Below are 18,649 nucleotides of genomic sequence, written 5' to 3' on the forward strand. Positions count from 1 at the left end.
AAAATTCCATTCACCAAAATTTGTGGTATGCAGCAAAGGTAGTAATTTCAAAGAAATGTATAGTGTTAAATACTTATATTAAAATGCTTATATTAAAATCAATAGTATAAGCTACCTCCTTGGGAAATTAGAGACAATTAAAAACAAAGCAAGCAAAAAAATATATAGAGCTGAAAACAGGAGAACAATAGAAAGAAATTTAGAAAGACCAAAGACAGTGCTTTGAAAAGAGCATTGAAACAGATAAACCCTTAGCTAGGTTCACCAAGAATAAACAAGTCAACTCAAATTGCCAATATTAGAAATGAAAGAGAAATCATCATCACTAATTTCATAGACCTTAAAATATAAGAGAGAAGTACAAATAACTTTTTGCCCACAAATTTTATAACTTAGGCGAAATTCCTTCAAAGAGATCTACTAACAAAACTCACAGAAGGAGAAATAGCCTAAATAGCCCCATAATGTATTACATAAATTCAACCAGTAATTTAATATTTTCTAAATTAGAAACACCAGGCTCACATGGTTTCACTGATTAATTCTATCAAACATTTAAGAAATAAATAACACCAACTCTCCACAATTTTTTCCAGAAAACAGAAGCAGAAAAAAACACTCTTTACTCATTCTATGAGGCTAGCATTATCCTCATACAAAAATCAGACAACAACATTGCAAGAAAACAAAACCACAGAACAAAATCTCTCATGAAAATATACTCAAAATCTTCAAAAAATATTGGCAAAGCAAATATAACAATGTATAAAATGATAACTAAATGAAATTAATTTCAGGTATGCAAGGCTATTTCAACATTTGATAATCAAAAATGTAATCCATCATATCAGCAAGCTAAAGAAGAAAATCCACATGTTCAATAGATGAAAATAAAACACTTGAGAAAAATCCAACACCCACTCATCACTCTAATAAAAAAAAATTCTTCACAGACTAGGAATGGGAGAATTCCCTCAACTTGATAAAGAATGTGTACAAAACGAAATAAAATAAAAAAAAAAACCACTTCAGGCAACTGATTTAATGGTGATAAACTAAATGAGTCCTCCCTAAGATCAGGAACAAAGCAAGGGTGTTGTCTCTCACCACTTCATTTATTTTTTAAGATTTATTTTATTTTATTTGAAAGGCAGAGTTATAGATAGAGAGAAACAGACAGAGAGAAAGGTCTTCCATCTGTTTTTTCACTCCTCAAATGGCCACAACTGTGGTTAGATCTGGACAAAGCCAGGAGCAAGAACTTCATCCAGGTCTCCCATGTGGGTGCAGGGGCCCAGGCACTTGGGTCATCCTGCACTGCTGTCCCAGGTACATTATCAGGGAGCTGGATTGGAACTGGAGCAACTGGGACTCAAATCAGCATCCATATGGATTGCCAGCCTCACAGGCAGCAATTTTATCCACATGCCACAAGGCTGGCCCCCTCACCACTTCTTTTCAGCATTGCACTAGAAGTCCTAACTAGTGCAATAGCAAGTCAAAGTGATCATACATTCATATTTGTATACATTATTTATATAATGTTCTTGAAATGACAAAAATATAGAAATGGAGAAAAATGCATGAATTGGAATAAAAAGAAATAAAAAATTCACAGATGACACCATTGTCTACATAGAAATTCCAAAAGATCTACAAAAAAGGGGGAAAAAAATCATTGAATGAAGAAGCAAGTATAGCAAAAACATGGGATAGAATATCAATACATAAAAGTCACCTGTTTACCTATATACCAGCAATGAACAATTAGAATTTGAAACAAGATACAATACCATTTGCAATAGTGCTAAAATTATATATAAATCTAACAGAAAATGTACAGAATCTATGTGCAGAAAAATACAAAACACTAAGGAGAGAAATCAAGGAATGTAAGACTAAATAAATGTATTCAGAGATTAGAAAGCGCAATACAATGATGTCAATTCTTCCCAAAATGTTCCATGTATTCTGTACAGTTCCAAGCAAAATCCCACGAAGCTATTTTGCAGATATTAACAAGAAGGTTCTAAAATTTATATGAGTAGATACCTGATAGTAATCAACACAATAAGAACTCACAGTACACAATATCAAAACTTACTTACTATAAAGCTACTGCAATCAATACAATGTACAACTGGCAGATCAATAGATCAATGTAACACAGTGAAAACCAAGAAACAGGCCCATGCAAACACAATCAACTGACGTTTTCAGAGGCACAAAGCCAATTCATTGAAGAAAAGATAGTCTTTCCACAAATGATGCTGGAGCAATTGATTATCCATATGAATAGACATTTTACTGAAGAGTATACAGATGGCAATTATGAACCCATGAAGAGATGTTAACCTGATTGAAAATCATATTAAAACAAATTAAAGCCATAATGAGATATCATTACTAGACTATCCAAATAGGTAAAAAATAAAAAATTTAAATGGTGACAACACCAAATGCTGGCAAGTAGACAGAGTAAATGGTTTACTCATACATTGGTGATGGGAACATAATATCTCTTAGCTAGGCTGGAAAACTTTATCAGTTTCTTATAAAGCTAAACATGTAATTACCCATGATCCAGAAATTGCGTAGCTGGAAATTTATCCTCAGGAAATGAAAACATACGCTTACTGAAAATCCAATCATGAAGGATGGGTGGGGGGTGCAACTGTTAAGTCACCATTTGGGATGCCTGCATTCCGTATTTGGAGTGACTGGTTTGAGTCTTAGGTACTCCATTTCCATATTTGAAGTGGCTAGTTTGAGTCCAAGGTACTCTACTTCCAACTCCCGTTCCTGCATTCAATGCACATTGTAGCAGGCGGCAGATGATGGCTCTTGTATTTGGGTCCCTGTACCCGCATGGGAAAATATGAATGAGTTATGGTCTCCTGACATCTGCCTGGCCCAGCCCTTGCTTTTGCAGGCATTTGGAGAATGAACCAACAAATGGAAGATTCTCTCTCTCTCTCTCTCTCTCTCTCTCTCTCTCTTTCTCTCTTCCTTCTCTCTCTGTGTAACTTTGACTTTCAAATAAATAAATAAATCTTTTTAAAAAATGAAAAAAGTGTAGAAATGGAGAGTAGGTTACCACAAACTCAGAGGAGACTTTGGTAGGGGGTGAGAGACAGGTTTGTGTACTTTGCTATAAAAAGGCAACAAGAGGAATTCTCATGGTCATAGAAGTTTGCTGTACCTAAGCTTTACCAATTTCCATATCCTAGTTGTGACATTGTAGTGTAGTTTTTTAGTATCTTAACATTGGGGAAAGCAGATAGAAGGTACACAGAACCTCTCTGCCTTGTCTCCTAAAACTGCATGTGAATCTACAGTTATCTCAAAAGTGTTTATAGTTTAGTTTAGAAATTGTAAATGAAAAACCAGGAGATGGGAGTGTTACTAAGAGCAAAAAGAGTACCACCAAATTTTACTCAATGTAATTATAAGTTATTGAAGGTGACTTTTGCCACCATCCTTTTCTCAGAATTGTGAAAACAAATGTCTGATTGTTAAGAACGGGAAAATAAATGGGAGGTAAGAAAGAAGACACAGAGTAGAGTGTTCTTTCAATGAGATTAACAAAGAGAGATAGGTAGCAGTTGGTACAGAATGATGAAAGGTCAAAGAATGTTTTCTAAAGTTGGTAGATATTTGATCATGTGAATTGTCTGTTAGGGAAACCAGTAGGGAAGGGATATTGAAGATTCAGGCAAGAAAGCTGATAATTAGAGTAAGCAAAGTTTTAAGGGAGGTGAGAAATTAGCAGAAAGGGAAGAGGAGATGGAGAAAAGGTAGAGACATGAGAATATGAACTTGTGAGGTGGAAGGTATGCCATATAATATGAAGTGAGAGCAGTGAAGCTACAGAGATGTTAGACACAAGGGTTTGAGGATGACTTCAATATCCTCTGGGTAGAGTCTAAGTAATGGTGGGAAGTTGGTAGCAGTTGAGTGGAGGGGGCTAAGACTTGAAGGGCATGAGGAGGAAGCCGGGCACACAGGTGGGAGGGAGAAGGAGAAGGAAGTGACTTGGGGCAAGTACAGGATGGGCCAGCTGAGGGTGGGCATCCCGACTGGGAAACACAGCAACCTGGGGGGTGGTGCTCCCTTCTCCCACAGTGGCCATTGCATGGTTGCGGGATTTAGCTCTTGGGAGGCACCCAAAGCTGAGGTTAAATGGTGTGGACACGGTATTCAAAGGGCAGGGGGATGAAGATGCCCTCAGTGCTAAATAAATGTACCCCAAGACCCTGGCTGGGTAAAGAAAGAAGTGGGGGGAAAAGAAAGGGCTGGGGACACTGGATCCCTCAGGGAGGCCAAGAGTGGATCCTGGGGGCCAGCCTCTGCCAGGGGACATGGGTGTCAGCGGGACATCGAACTTGAACCTTTGAGAGTGGAGCTGTGTGCAGTGAGGCCAAGCGGCTGGAGTGTTTGGATGTGCTAAGAAATCCTAGGTCAGAAAGGCGTGAGGTCAGGTGCATGGGTGGGTCTTCTACATGGGTGCTGTTGAGGGCACCCAGGATGAGGACAGGACGTGGAGTGTCAGGGGACCTGTGAACCAGGCCTCAGAGCAAGGGGAGGAGTAAAGATAGTGCCTGCATCTCAAACACTCTCTACTTTCAAGAAGGCCAGAAACTGAACACAATATTTTGAAACAATCTTTTTTTCTGTTTGTCATCTGGCTGATTTGTCGGTTTTTAAGCTGATCAGGAAAAGTGTTCCCTGAACTGTTCATGGGCTATATTGTACTACTTTGGCCACACAACGTCCTGGAATTGCGGTCAGAATGATGGAACAAGGATATAAGCCTCAGCCATTTTAGGTTCTTGCTACCCCTGCCTTCTTTCAAGAGATCAGTTCAGTCTCACACCCAATTGTTCCCCACCCCAGCCCCTGCATTTTTTTCCCCAGGTTTGAAAGCAGATAGGCCAAAGTTGAAGAACCTGTATGGAGAATTCACCTTTGCCTACTTCCCCCCACCCTCACCCCTAGCCCACCTAAAATATAAAAAAGTCCAGCCCCTGGAGTCTGGGCCCTCTGCCACGTGTTTGGTTTGTGTGCACTCTGGCAGTTGGTCAGCCCCTGCGAGTTTATTTTCTTTGAACAGATTCGGTCTGGCTGCGAGTTCATATTCTGTCTCCTCTCTGTTCTGTGCCCCTTTTCTTACATTTGGTGCCCCGAGTGAGGAGGCACCAATCTGTGCCCCTTTTCCTTATGCAGAACACCTGTCTGAATCTTATCCCCAGATCTCTGACCTACAGTGAGCCCTTACGCAGGAGCCTAGCATGTCCATTCATATAACAAGAGGGTTGGAATGGGCAGACAGTACGTTTTCCTCTCACTCTACTCTCTAAGACCCCAGAAAGAACTGCTGGCATCTGCCTGAGATATCACAGTTGTTGTCTACCAGCTTGTCCCATCTAAAGAGAATGGACATGTAGGAAAGAAACCTGTAGCTTACTTGCTAAAAGTGCAAACCCCAATCCAAAAAATTACTGCGGTCATCACACTGCATCTTTGTGTCCAAAGCAGAATCCCAAAAAGGACGGGCAGGAAAAATCTAGTGTTTTTTTTTTGTTTGTTTGTTTGTTTGTTTTTTAACAGAATCCAGCTTTGGAGACTGCTTCTCCACTCACCAGCTGTGTCACACAGGCAGGTTGTTTAACCCCTGTGCATATCATTTTCCTCAAGAATAGGATGAGGATGGCAGTAGTGCATATCTCATAGAGGTACTGTGAATATTAATTAAATGCCACATGTAAAGCTTTTAACACAGGGCTAGATATTTTGGAAGAACTCCATACATGTTAATTATCATTCTAAACATTAGTATGAAATTATGACTATAGGAGGGGGCAAATGCTTGTTTGCTGGCTCTAAAGCCCTGTGCAGCAAAATGTCCAAAGGGTGTACAGATAAAGAACACACAGCATTTCACTGTTGGGGCACCATCCCAGACATGGCAAATTTCCAAGTATGTCATGAAGCTGTAAGTTTTCAGGAAGGATTCCAGGTCCCGTCAATCAAACAGTAATGTTCTTCTGCTTACCCTTGGAAGTCATGTCTCCAATGTTTCCTTGTTTGCATTTTTCATTGATGTAGTGGGGATTTCTCAGTGGAGAACACCTAGTGATCCCCCTTTGTGCTCGCTTGCCTTCTTGCAGACCCCCTTCTTAAGCTTCATTCCTTTCCCATCTCTCCTTCCTCCCTGTTCCTTTTATAATTATGGCCTGCCCCTTTGTTTCATGGTCCTTTATTATTATTTATTCTCTTGATTATTATTTATTTCCTTTCTTCCTAGTATTAGTGTCATCCCCTTTATTTATTATAGTCCTCCCTCTTTATCTCATTTTGCTCCCCTTAATTCCACGTCACTCCATCCCCTTTATCCCACACCACCCCTCCCTTTAATTCTCCATCACCTCCTCTCCCATATTCCACAGCACCTTTACTCCAGATCACCTTCTTCCCTTAATCTTGTCACTCTCCTTCACCCCACCTCATCTCTTCCTGTTTATTCCACGCTACCCCCGCCCCTTGAGCTCATCTCACATGCCCCTATTTACCCTTTATCCCACGTCACCCCCTCCTTTGCCTCATCTCTCCCCTATTCTTTACCTTATGTCTCCTTTCCCCTTCATTCCCCCTCACTTCCTTCCTTTTGTTTCATATCACTCCATCCCTTCACTCCACATCACCCCCCTCTCATCCCCACACTTTATTCCCTCATCCCTCACCCCCACTTAGCCTCTCCCCCTCAGCTCTCCAGAGCTGTCCAACCCACATCCAAAATTTTTAAAAAAAAGGAAAAAAAAAGAACACACACAGTAAGCCATGAATATGCTGCTGCCACAACACAGATGTTTATTAATGATTAAATGCCAGAGAAGTTTTCACAATCACAAATCTTCGAGCTTTGCGGTTGTTACCCATCGTATGATCGATTTCTATCCCTCAATACAATACATTCTTCATTCTATGGATTGTAGCAGTTGTTACCCCTCAAAATCAGCTGTAATTTTATATGTCATACATAACCCATACCTGTGTGTTACCAGTGCATGTCCCTGCATAGAGGAACTACAGAGACAATAGATTATGTCATTTGTAATCAGGTGACTTAAACTACTTGGAACTATGTGTCTGTACCTAATTATCTGTTTTGCTGACAACAACCTGTGTCAGCTGTCTTTAAAACTGATCCAGGTAATAAAATCTAATTTGTCCTATAACTTTTTGACCCCAGAAAACTAGTTAGAATTGTACTTGAGGTTTCCCTGTTGGCGTGACCTGAGCAAAACTGCACAGAAATTTGGGAGTGGCTGTTTGATGAGCCACCAGTCTAAATAATTGAGGTGGGTGGGAAATCCTGAGGCGATGGAGTGACTGCGGGGACACGGCTATGAGTTGGTGTGACATGGTTTAGCATTAATTGTTTGTCAGCTGTCAGTAGGCTGACCTAACGTTCCAGCATGCCTCTTGAGGGCCTTTCCAATTGAGCTCTCGGGAGGAGGGTAGGAAAGTCAGGAAAAACATGCAATCCCCTTTGAGGGAGGGAAAGCACCTCGAGATTTGTGAGCTTCTCTGGGACAGGTGTTTACCACAAATGTCACATCAATTAAAGGAAGGGCTGTAGTGAAAGAAAGCCAGGATCAGGGGTAAAAGAGAAAGGCAAGGTAGCACCAGGGAGCCTGGGCATGGCACAGAAACATCTCTGCTTTGACCAGCTGAAGAGAACAAGCTTCCCCAGCGGATGGGGCTGGCAGTGTGTTTTGGAATTCCCATCCTGACCCGAGCATCAGGGGGAACTCCTTCTCATCCTCAAATCTTTGTCTTCCGGATTCTCCTTAATGTTTCCTGTGACATCTCAGGTCTACCCCCACCCTTTTCCCCTGGCTGGCACCTTATAGAAGGAAATACATCTAAGGAAACAAGTAGCCGATGCCAGTTTGGGCCTCCTTCTCCCGGGGCACACGGAGCAATGGGCGGTCTTGCTCCGGAATGGGGGGGTTACCCGCTCCTTCCTCATCGTCTTGGGAACGGGCAGTGCCGGGAGGCACAGCTGGCTCCTCAGAGGAACCTGGAAAATAGTAACAATGTTAACTCCTTAACTTTCTAGACTTCATACTTTGCACAGCACCCAAGGCACTAAGAACTAATCCTAAATTTCAAAAACAGTATGAGGCAAGAAGATATGGCAGGAACGATTATCACCACCTGAGCTACAGGAAAACTGCAGCCTAACAGAACACAGATTCTCAGTCTAGGACCACTGTGGGAACTGGGAGATGAGCTAGATTAGGGAAGAGAAACCTTCTGCTCAAAGCAAATGGATAATATCACCAGGGAGACGGGGAAGAGGGCGTCCTCCCAACAACCACCACCACCCTACAAGTAGCCTGACTAATTTGACTAAGCAAATGAGTAACAAAGCTGGAGCTGGAAGCTTACAACACTGAATGGGAAGGAAAAAGCAGGTGTCACTGTTAACTGACTCTGGGGAGGACTGGTAGCCCATCATGTGGCCAGGCTGAGACTTGTTTTCAAGGAGAGCAGTGCCTACAGGAAATACCACTTTTGTATCTTCTTTATGGAAGTGAATTGTCTTATGACTTTGAACTTCTTTAGGGTCCAGATCTTTAGGCACTGGGATTTCTTCTATGTTCATGACTTCTTCAAGATCAACAGCCAGGTGTTGTGGAGGGTCTGGGATTGTAGTGAGAATGGAGACATCTTCAGTCTCCGGAACCACTATGTTAGCTTCATCTGCCTCAAATGCATTGGCTCCATCTTTGTGCGAACCTGGAATTTCATTGTGAATTTGAGGAGTCTCACTCTCTGGGACCACACTGGGCACTGAGTCTTCTTCAGGACTCGGAGATTCTTCAGAGTCTTGGTTTCCACCGACATCAGAGGCTTCTTCTTCCTGTCCCGGAGTTTCTTCATCAGCGGAGTCTTCTTCGTTGCTTGGGACTCCACTCACATCTGAGGATCCTTGCTGGTCTTGAATTTCGCCAAAATCAGAGACACCTTCAGGGCTGGTAACCACATGAAGAGCCAGGACCTCTCCAGGGTTCGAATCTTCTTCAGGGACTGCGATTCCATTGACCTCTGGAACTTCTTCATGATTTGGGATTTCTTCGGCATCTGTGGCTTCTTCATCACTGGGGAACCCATCAAGAGCTGGGACCTCATCAGGACTGGGATCTCCTTCAGAGTATGAGAGCCCATTAACCTCTGGGGATTCAAGATTGGGAATTTCAGGTCCATCAGGGGCTTGTTCAGGGCTTGGGACCACATGAAGAGCTGGTACTTCTTCAAAATCAAGATCTTCTTCGGAGTCTGAAATTCCATTGACCTCTGGGGATTCTTCAGGATCTGGGATTTCATCAGCATTTGAACTTTCATCATTTGGGACTTCATCAACAGCGGGGACCTCGTCAAGATTGGGGTCTTCTTCAGAATCCTGAGTCTCATCGTTATCTAAGGTATCTGCATGGTCTGAGATTTCATCAGTGTCTAAGCCCTCTTCATTACCTGGGATTTCATCAGTATCTGAGGCTTCTTCATTGTTCGGAATCACATCAAGGTATGGAACCTCTGCGACATCAAGATTCTGGGGGTCTTCAAAATCTGGCCCTTCTTCAAGGTCAGGGTTGGGATTTTCTCCAGTGTTCGGAATTTCTTGCACATCTGGGGCTCCTTCAGGGTCTGGAACCATATCAAAATACGGCATTTCTTCAAAATCTGGGATCTCAATGAGTTCTGGAATTTCATCATCAGGTTCTAGAATATCTTCAAGGGGAGGGAGATCATCAAAATTCAAAGTATCATCATCATCATCATCTTCATCAAGTTCTGGTATGCCTTCAAGATGTGGGCCTTGAATGCCAAGGTCACTTGGGATTTCAAGACTTTGAACTTCCCCAAAGACTACTCCTTGATCCAAATATTCAAATACTATCTCTTCATTGACTGATACATCTTCCTCAGAGAACACATCTTCCTCAAGGGGCTCATCTTCAGCAAGGACATGGCCCTCAGGGAGGGCCTGACCTTCAGCAAGGGCCTGACCTCCAGTAGGGAACTGACCTTGAGCAAGGACAGCAGCACGGACTTCAGCAGAGGTTTCCACAGGGTCAGAAAGTAAAGCATCTTCTTCCATCTTTATGCGTGCGCTCCTGAATGGGAAGAAATTTGGAAAAGTCAATGAGTTGGTATACTTAAGTTGATTAAATATGGTCTGGGATTGGAAGCCTTAACAGGAGAATGTGCTTCAGGCACAGCATAAACAACCTCCCCCCACCCCCACCCCAAAGAAAAAGCCACTTACTGGATCTTCCTCAAGTTCCTGCGTCTGATAAAATCCAGGGCTTCAGGGCTGGACTTCCACACACGCTTGGCCACCTGCCTCTGAATATGCGGAGGCACCTGAGTAAAAATAGCAACATTAGCCTGTATCACACAGCTCCTTCTCATTTATACTCATCTCTTTCAGGTACCCAGGACTGAAGGCACCAGAACCAAGTAACACACAGGAGGAGTGTCTCAGCTGGGAGATTTTGTAGCCACTTGCTCTGGCTGCCCATGTATAGTCTCCTCTGCTTGTGAACAGGAGAGGGATGTGTAAAACATGTGTATGCAAAACTTCTACCGACCTGGAAGAGGATATCCCAGTTGTCAATCATGGCACGGACCACATTGACAGAAGCAACATAGTGGTCCATCCCCAGCTTTGTCTTCCTGGACTCCCTCTTGCCAAACTTTCCCTTCTTCAGGAGAGCAGATCCAAACACCAATGCCAAATTGGTGGAGGTCATCCGGTTGCCTGGGACCTAGGTAAATGAAAGCAGAAATGATTGGGCCTGAGGTAGGACTGGTAGTTGTACAAATAGATGCGTTGCCTTTATTCATGTTTCTGCTTCCTTCTCCTTCCCAGCCCCTCCCACTCATATGCTGCCACACAGGTCCCCTACTAGGGCTCTCGCTATCCTTTCCCAGATCTCTTTACCAACTGTCCGTCAACGCCAATGGAGTCCTCGCAGTTCTCAGTGATTTTGTGCAGGGCCTTCAGCAGACGCTCCAAGGTGTCACTGTGGCAGGGTGGCATCAGGTAGACCAGCAACTGCAGCGCAGAAAGCTGATCCTGGGGCTTTAGAGCTAAGGGAAGGCAAACAGAGGCTAGCTCAGGGGGCTAGCCTTGGTAACAGCCTGATACAAAGAAAGATGAGATTCTGCTTGAAAACTGATGGCAACTATGGAGAAAGTTCCCAGGTAACTTGCCTTTGCTCATTTCTAAAGCATTTAAGCTCTTGGAGCCCTGAAAGCAAGGAGCATTTCCATCAAAATCAGACCTCCACTAGAGAACCTGGGTTATTCTTGGCCCTGAGAGGGCACACACAACTCTAAAAAGCTCTAGAGAAATTTTGAGGCAACAGACTTATAGTGGACCATTAACAGATACAAGGGAAGTAAACTGGAGAGGCTTTTGCTTAAAATTTTTATTTGTATTTTGAATTGTCAAATAATAATTGTATATATTCCAGAGAGGTGGTTCTCTTCTGATGTTCATTCTTCCCTAATCCCTTGGGGTCCCTAGACCACCTGGCCCGCTGTAATGTTTTCTTTCCTTGCCCAACAAAGGGAGAGCAGAAGACTCACTGGCAGTCAGGAGGAAGGACATGTATAGATCATCTGGCAGCAGAGAGTCCTTCATGTCACGGAAGAACTCCTTGAGGAGTGCAGCCACGTCGTGTACATTCTGAGTGTCATCTAGCACTACATCCAGACCCTGGTCAAATTCTTCACGGAGCTGAAAAAGGCAAGAGAAGACAGGAGTTGTCTGTCCTGCCCACCACAGGCTCCACTTTAGTTATCCCTTCAATAAATCAGAGGCTTCCGTGGCGCTGGGTGCTGGGGCGGGGGAGAGGCTAGAATGAAGTCTCTGCTCCTCCTACCAGGCAGGAGACTGCTCTCCAGGTGTATGGGGAGCGCCCCCTCCACCTGCTTTTTCTCACCCCAGAAACCTGTATGCACAGCCAGATTACCTGACGCACTCTCTGCGCAGAGTACTCCAGGGTGAAAATTCCCACTGTGCTTAATCCTGAAAGAAAAGACCAGGTGATGCTAAACATCTTGGAACTTCTTTCCTATGGCATTTCTCATCTCTTCAGCTGCATTCCAGACTCTGCTGGTGTGTGTTGGGGAGGGGGGACCCAAACCTTCATCCCAGGACCCTGTGTCTCTCTCCATCTCTAGACCACTCCTCCTTTCCTTTTCATTGTCTCTTTCCTTAAGTTATTACCAGCTCCCTTACCATGCTTCTCAATGAATTTGCAGCAAGCCTCAACAACTTGGGGGATTTGTTTGGCAATCGGATTGAGGCTCATCTTCCTCTTGGATCCCAGAAGTCGCCGGCCGATTGGAAATGACACCCTGGAAAGTTGCAGGGTCTGCAGCAGCAGAGCCCCGCCCTCCAGCTCAGCCAGGCTATCCACAGACACAGCGCCCTGTGGAGAAGCCCAGAGGCCTTTAAAGTGGGGGTTGAAGGAGGGAATACTCAGACCCTCCCGAGCTCTGCAAGACATTCAGAACACGTTTGCCCAGTCTCCCCGCCTCCCTGTAAGTACTCAGGCCTTGACCTGCCAACTCCACAAACTCCTGCAACCTCTCAAGAGGTTCCCCTGCCTGAAACCTGCGGGAGGGTTCACTCACTCGACGCCCGCGGCGGGTGAACGCCCGGGGCAAAATGGGCTCATTCCGCCTCCGACTGAAAAAGCGCCTGATGCGGCCAAACATCCTTTGCACCACGTTTCCCCGACGACGGCCCGCACCCTGACCGGTGGCTTCCTCAACCTGCATCGCGGCTGTCAGTTCCAGATGCTTGCGCCGGGTGAGCTCATTCACCAGCACCTCTTCCAGGTGAATGCCAAAAGTCTTCAGGGAGACTGCTGGGGAGGGAGGGAAAGAATCAATGCTAAAATCAAGGAGGAACCGCAGGGGCTGGAACACTCTTCCAAGCAACCACAGGCAGCCAACCCCACCCCAGGAGACTCGCGGCGCCCCTCCCTGAGGAGCAAGTCAAAAAGACCCTGCAGGGCTCAAGGCAAAAGATCTCAGCCCCGAGTCAGCGACCCGGGCGGGGCACCAAGTTCCCGCCGGAAGTCCTACCGGGATGACCACCTGGAAGCAGTGAGTGAGTTCCTCAGTTTCATCTGTCTGGGGTGGGTCCACCGGGAAGGTTTAGGCAGACCTGAGAGGACCGCCCCACGTGCCTGCGGCTATCGTACCATTTCCGGATACCACCTCCAGGGGACTTCTGGGAGGGAGGGGGAGGGTCTCTGGGGTCCGTGGAGGCCGCCCAGTCTCCAGAAGCCAGGGCCGCGCTACAGAGGGGGGGATGGGGGTGGGGGTGGGGTGCCCCATTCAATTTCTTTGCTACAGAAAATGCGAGGGACCCTCACCCCTCTGTTGTCCTCTTAAAAGCAGAAACCACTTCTCCAAGGTGTTTGGACGGTCAATGGGTAGAGCTACAGGAAGAGAAAAAGAAAAGAGACGCGCACACTCACACACAAATAGGATTTCACAAGTGACTAAAACATCGCCATGCATCCCATGCATCGATATTCGGCAGGGGGAGGGGGCGCTGGGAAAAGGAGGCTCCGTCCAACGCGCGAGAAGTGGTTTGCCTGCTCTCAGCCTCAGTTTCCCCGCCTGACACCAGGACCAATCTCACCTAACACAGAGGAGATTCTCAAGAATTTAACCAAAGCACAAGATTGGAGGCGCCGCGCGCGCACGTTGCATCTTGCTACGCACCAGTGATCGCTCCACACAACACTTCCAACAGAAATTCAGGGGCTGAGGCGCCCGGATCACGCAACAGGCTAGAGGAGGGGCTGCCCGCAGCGCCACCGCGGGTAGGGGTAAGCCAAGTTACTGCCGGCGCGCGATCACCCGGGTTGCCGACGGCTCAGCGAGCTGCGGCGCGAGAAGCGGCGACACCTGGCTGTCCCCGCGCTCCGAAACCGGCCGCCGCGGCTGGCCACCGGGTCTCTTCGCCCTTCGCTTCACTCTGTTCCGGCTGCGCCTGTGGCGTGCGCCTAGCAAATCTGCCGCCCCCTGCCCTTTTCAATCCTTCCGGGGCCCCCCTCAGTCCACGCGATCCCCTAGCTTCCCCCTCTTGGCTCAGCGCTCAGCTCAGCGCCCCGTGCCCCGGAGATCCCCAGGCGGTGCGCTCGAACCCGGTCCGGTGCTGCATCCCGCCGGCTCCCCCGCGGCCGGCTGGGGAGGGTAGCGCGCACACAGCACCTCCCGCCGCCACCCAGACACCGCACCGCCCTCCTGATCTTCTCCAGGTTTCGTGCGTGTCTCTCTCCCTGTCTCGCTGTCTCTCTCCACCCCGCTGTCTCTGTTCTGTCCCGGTCCTCTCTAAAAGTGCCCCTCTGTGCCTCTGTCCAGATCTGCGGGATTCTCACCCCGTACCTTGTATGTCTGTCTCTTCTGTCCTCTGTGCACCTGTCTGTCCCGGACATTTGCCTGTCTGTCTTACTGCACCTCACCCCCCACCCCCACCCCGGTCTCTGACCCAACTCAACTCATCTTTACCTTTTCCGAAATTCAACAAACAAGCCTTCAACTCCCGCTTCCTCAGCTCCCCAAGCATTAGGAGAACCGACCAGGTCCGACACTGGGCTCCTGTCCCTCCCCTCCTCCAGGACCCCTAATCCGTCCCGTGGAGCCCGGGGGGCATCCACTCGCCCGAAGGCAAGGATGCCACACTCCGGGGTACAACTCACCTCTGTCCGGTTTGAATTCAGAGAGGAAATGTCTGGCCACGAGTTCGTGGTAAGCAGTCTCTTGCAGCTTCAGACGCTCCAGCTCGGAGAGGCTGTGTATTGATACCATCTTCGTCCTGCGGTCAGGGTTGTGTCCTGGGGCTCCTCCCAGGACGCTCACTAAAAAAATGAAGGCAGACAACAACAGCAAAGGGGGCATGATTCTGGGGCACAGTGTCCTTGCTGTCTTCCGAAAAGGAATGCAGCCACCCATTCTGGAATCGGATGATTATCAGGGCTGCATCATCCAATTGTCACTGGACCTGGTGGAGAGAACTATAAGGGGGGTAGGGGAGGAGGGAAAACTGGGAGGCGGCTTCACCCTCAAGCAGAGCTGCCTCTGGTTGCTTATTAAAAAAAAATCCAACTTACAAAAAAAAAAAAAAGCCCTGAACACACACTCCAGAAAAGAGAAAACCTAACTGGCAAAAGGAAGGAAGGGAAAGATTTTTTTTTAACTTTCAATTTTTTAAAAAGCACTTTGAGATAAAATAAGATAGTATTTTCCATCAACTAATTAGAACACTGAAAGAGTTTATTTTGTGTCTTAATGATGATACTTGATGCTGTCCAGGTTGGGTAAACAGGGGATTTTCTTCTGGGTTAGGAGCACTGTAAATTTATACAACCCTTCCAGAAAACATAGTGGACACACAAGTCTACAGCCAAAAATCGTCCCCAGTCCCTTTGACCCAAAAATCCAAAAATTTCATTTCTAGGAATATATCCTAATGAACTTTTCCTACAGAGAAGAAAAAAAGCTATATGCACATGAGCTGGAACAGAAATTAAAAATTAAAAATTAAAAAAATAAAGAGAAAAAAGCTAGCCCAGCAATAAGATTGGTTACATAAATTATGTAATGACCTCAGTATGAAAAAGCATGCAATCATTAAAGTGATGTTTACAAAGAGATTTTTTAACAACAAATATAAAGTGCAACTGTGTGAAGAAAAGCATGCATAAAAATAAAAGGCTAAAGGAAATGCACACAAATTGTAACAGGCTGTGTTAAACAGTGGGATTTTGTGTACCTTTGCCTTTTCTTATATACAACAAATTGTACAACTTGGTTATATTACTTTCCATGAAAAGAAAAATGTGTACCAAAACAAACAAACATCATTGCCAGACCATTTCTAGGGAGCCTCTCTACACAAAACTGGTGAGCAGAGTGAAGTTGGTCTCCACGTGATGTGCATTCCAGGTGGAGCCCACCACCTCATACTGCTCCTGGGTTGCACGGGATCCCCCAGCAGGGGTTTTCCCACACTGCACACCGCATCCTTTCCTGTCTATCCTCTATTACTCACTTGTTCTTTCATTCATTCATTAACAAACAAACAAAAAAAAGACCAGAAAACTATTAATTGCCCACTTAGTGCCAGGCGCAAAAGATTCAAAGAATGAGCAAGACAATATTACTCCTTTCATGAAAGATCTAACAGTGCAGTGAAGGAGATACACAGGTTAGCAACAATGTACAAAACCTTGTGCTAAGTCAGTCGGCCAATATATAAACAAAGTACTCTGAGAGCAGGAAAGGAGAAAACATCTTAGTCTGCCTGGAGACAGGCAGGGTGGGGGAGCGTCCAGAGAACAGCTTGTGCAAAGGCAAAGAGATGGGAGAGAGGTTGCCATCTTCTAGAAGCTTTCTAAAGGGATTGGAAGGAGATAAATCTGGATGGGCAGGGATGAGTTCATGAATGGCCCTGTAAGCCATGCTAAGGAGGTGCACTGTCTCCTGAAGGCACCAGGGAACCACCACGGGATTTTAGGCAGAGGGTGACTGAGTAAAGGATTACACCTTGGAAAAATCACAGAGAGCCAGGAGAAGCTTGCTTAGAGTAGAGAGCTCTACGTAGGAAAAGCAGCCAAGAGGCAAGGGAGGCTAACCCACACCAGTGTCACTGGCGCTGGAGCAGAGGATGGATTGTATGGGAGGAATTGACAGGACTTGGGGCCAATTTTTACTTGTAATGGAGAGGGAAGAATTTAGGGTAGCTCCCAAGTTTGGGATTTGGGTGAATATGTATATGCTGCTTTCCAATAGAGATAAGAATGTGGCACATGGGGTACTAAATCTTTTGACCAAAAGGGAAGTATTCATATGCTATTTTTCCTGATGTTCCTTTCCAAGAATATTCTATATATTATTTAGATGAGAGGGGGAGCTTAAATTTCAAAGATCAGGTAATGTGGCTTTGAAAGAGAAAAGGTAGGTAAAGGCTTACCACGCAATAATTCACATAAATGAGCTATCTTCTGTCCAAAAAGCAAACCTCACTTTGAATGTTGTTTCCAAAATTCTCTTTCACCTACTTTCCTTAAAGATGTTGGAAATGCTGGCCAGATAGGAGGCACGGTATAAGAAAGAATGTGGGGGTCTTTCTCTTAGCTTTTGAACCAAGCTAAGAGGAAAACCCTCAGCATGGACTTTAAAGCCCTTTCAACTGCAAAGCACCATCCCCTAGACTCAAAGTGAGCACCCAAGCCCAACCAACAAACTGCAACCAGAAAGTGACCATTTTCACCAAAGCTACATGCATCCGCACAGTTCCAGAATAAGTCTCTAGCAATCCCCCACTGGAGATGGCAGGTCCAGAGCCTGTCAGTCCAGAGTCTCATCCTGGCACACAGAGCCTAGCTCTGATTTAAATCTTCTAACATCACTCCCCCTCTCCCCTTGCCCAAATCCAGACATTTTTGTACCTGTCTTGGAGTTCCAGCTATTTCTTCTTATCGAGGCTTACCAGTTCTGGTAATCCAAAGAGCAGGGCTGGTTCTCTTACCCAAAAGCAAGAGGAAAATAAATCCCTCCCCTCCCCAAAAAACAAGGTAAGAACAAGCAGTAAATCCTCAAATCAACACCATCCCCAGAAGGAGAGAGAGAAAGAGAGAGAGAGAGAGAGGGGGAGAGAGAGAGAGAGAAGCCTTTGAGAGATGAGTCAGCCTCGATGCTTACAATTCCGAAGGAAATCAAAGGCCTTAGAATAAACCGTTTGTCATTGCCTCCCTGCTTGAACATACAGGGCTAAACTTAAGAGCAGTCATATGCTGCAGTTCTGCGAAACTGACACTTTCTTGCTCGCTCTCAATCCTTGCAAGGCACCAGTGGGATATAAGACAGAAGCAGAGTTAGAAGGAACAGTGTGCCCAGACCAGAGGCACATGGGTAGGACGGGGAGGGGAGAAGCAGACATCTCAGATGCTATGAAACAGGCGCAGAACAGGTTCTTGAGATTTGAATACCCTCAGTTCTCAGGTCTGACTTTCCAAGTGGAGCCCCAAAGGAGGCTTCCTACAGAGAAGTGTCAAGAGACCTCTCCTGCTCCAGACGGTCTCCCCCTTCCTCCTTCATCAGGCCACAGCACTAGCCTGAAGTGACCATGAGACCAAAAAGGGACTCAAGAGAATGGTGAGAGCAAACTGGCTCGTGGGTTCAGTTGATAATTCAAGACATCTGCAAAAGCAGTATCATTAGGCAAATATCTGTACTGGGCACTGGAGTTGGAGCCAAACAGAACTGAGTTCAAATCCAAGCTTTCTGATCTCTTAGCTGTATGACCTGAGGATAGTCAGTTGGATTCTCTCAGCCTCCGTGGTCTCCTCTATAAAATGGGGGGTGGGGGTGGGGGGAGGTGGCACAATACCCATTGCAGTGGTAGTGCGAGAGTTAAATGAATAATGTATGTATGATATTTAGCATTGGTTTTTAATAAACAGGTTAATGCTAGAGGTGATTTGCAAAGGGCCTGAATTTGCTGGCAAACATCAGGCTTCAAAAGTAATTACATAAAATTAGG

General features: G+C 45.7%; 1 protein-coding gene across 2 annotated transcripts in view; it reads right to left on the reverse strand.

The window, feature by feature from the left end:
• Nucleotides 1–7,928: 7,928 nt before the first annotated feature.
• Nucleotides 7,929–18,649, reverse strand: part of ARHGAP36 (Rho GTPase activating protein 36) — a 29,894-nt gene continuing 19,173 nt past the window's right edge. Inside the window, exons 2-12 of one of the 2 annotated variants that reach the window (XM_062184229.1) lie at nucleotides 14,805–14,963; nucleotides 13,470–13,535; nucleotides 12,721–12,956; nucleotides 12,323–12,515; nucleotides 12,054–12,109; nucleotides 11,668–11,818; nucleotides 11,018–11,166; nucleotides 10,665–10,841; nucleotides 10,340–10,437; nucleotides 10,081–10,187; nucleotides 7,929–8,086 (exon numbers count right to left, since the gene is read on the reverse strand). In XM_062184229.1, coding sequence (XP_062040213.1) covers nucleotides 7,929–8,086; nucleotides 10,081–10,187; nucleotides 10,340–10,437; nucleotides 10,665–10,841; nucleotides 11,018–11,166; nucleotides 11,668–11,818; nucleotides 12,054–12,109; nucleotides 12,323–12,515; nucleotides 12,721–12,956; nucleotides 13,470–13,535; nucleotides 14,805–14,963 — 1,550 coding nt within the window. Of the gene's footprint in view, nucleotides 8,087–10,080; nucleotides 10,188–10,339; nucleotides 10,438–10,664; nucleotides 10,842–11,017; nucleotides 11,167–11,667; nucleotides 11,819–12,053; nucleotides 12,110–12,322; nucleotides 12,516–12,720; nucleotides 12,957–13,469; nucleotides 13,536–14,804; nucleotides 15,058–18,649 lie in introns of those variants that run through there. The other variant, XM_062184228.1, reaches the window with a different exon arrangement.

This window comes from Lepus europaeus, chromosome X (genome assembly GCF_033115175.1).
Source record: "Lepus europaeus isolate LE1 chromosome X, mLepTim1.pri, whole genome shotgun sequence".
Lineage (NCBI taxonomy): Eukaryota > Metazoa > Chordata > Mammalia > Lagomorpha > Leporidae > Lepus > Lepus europaeus.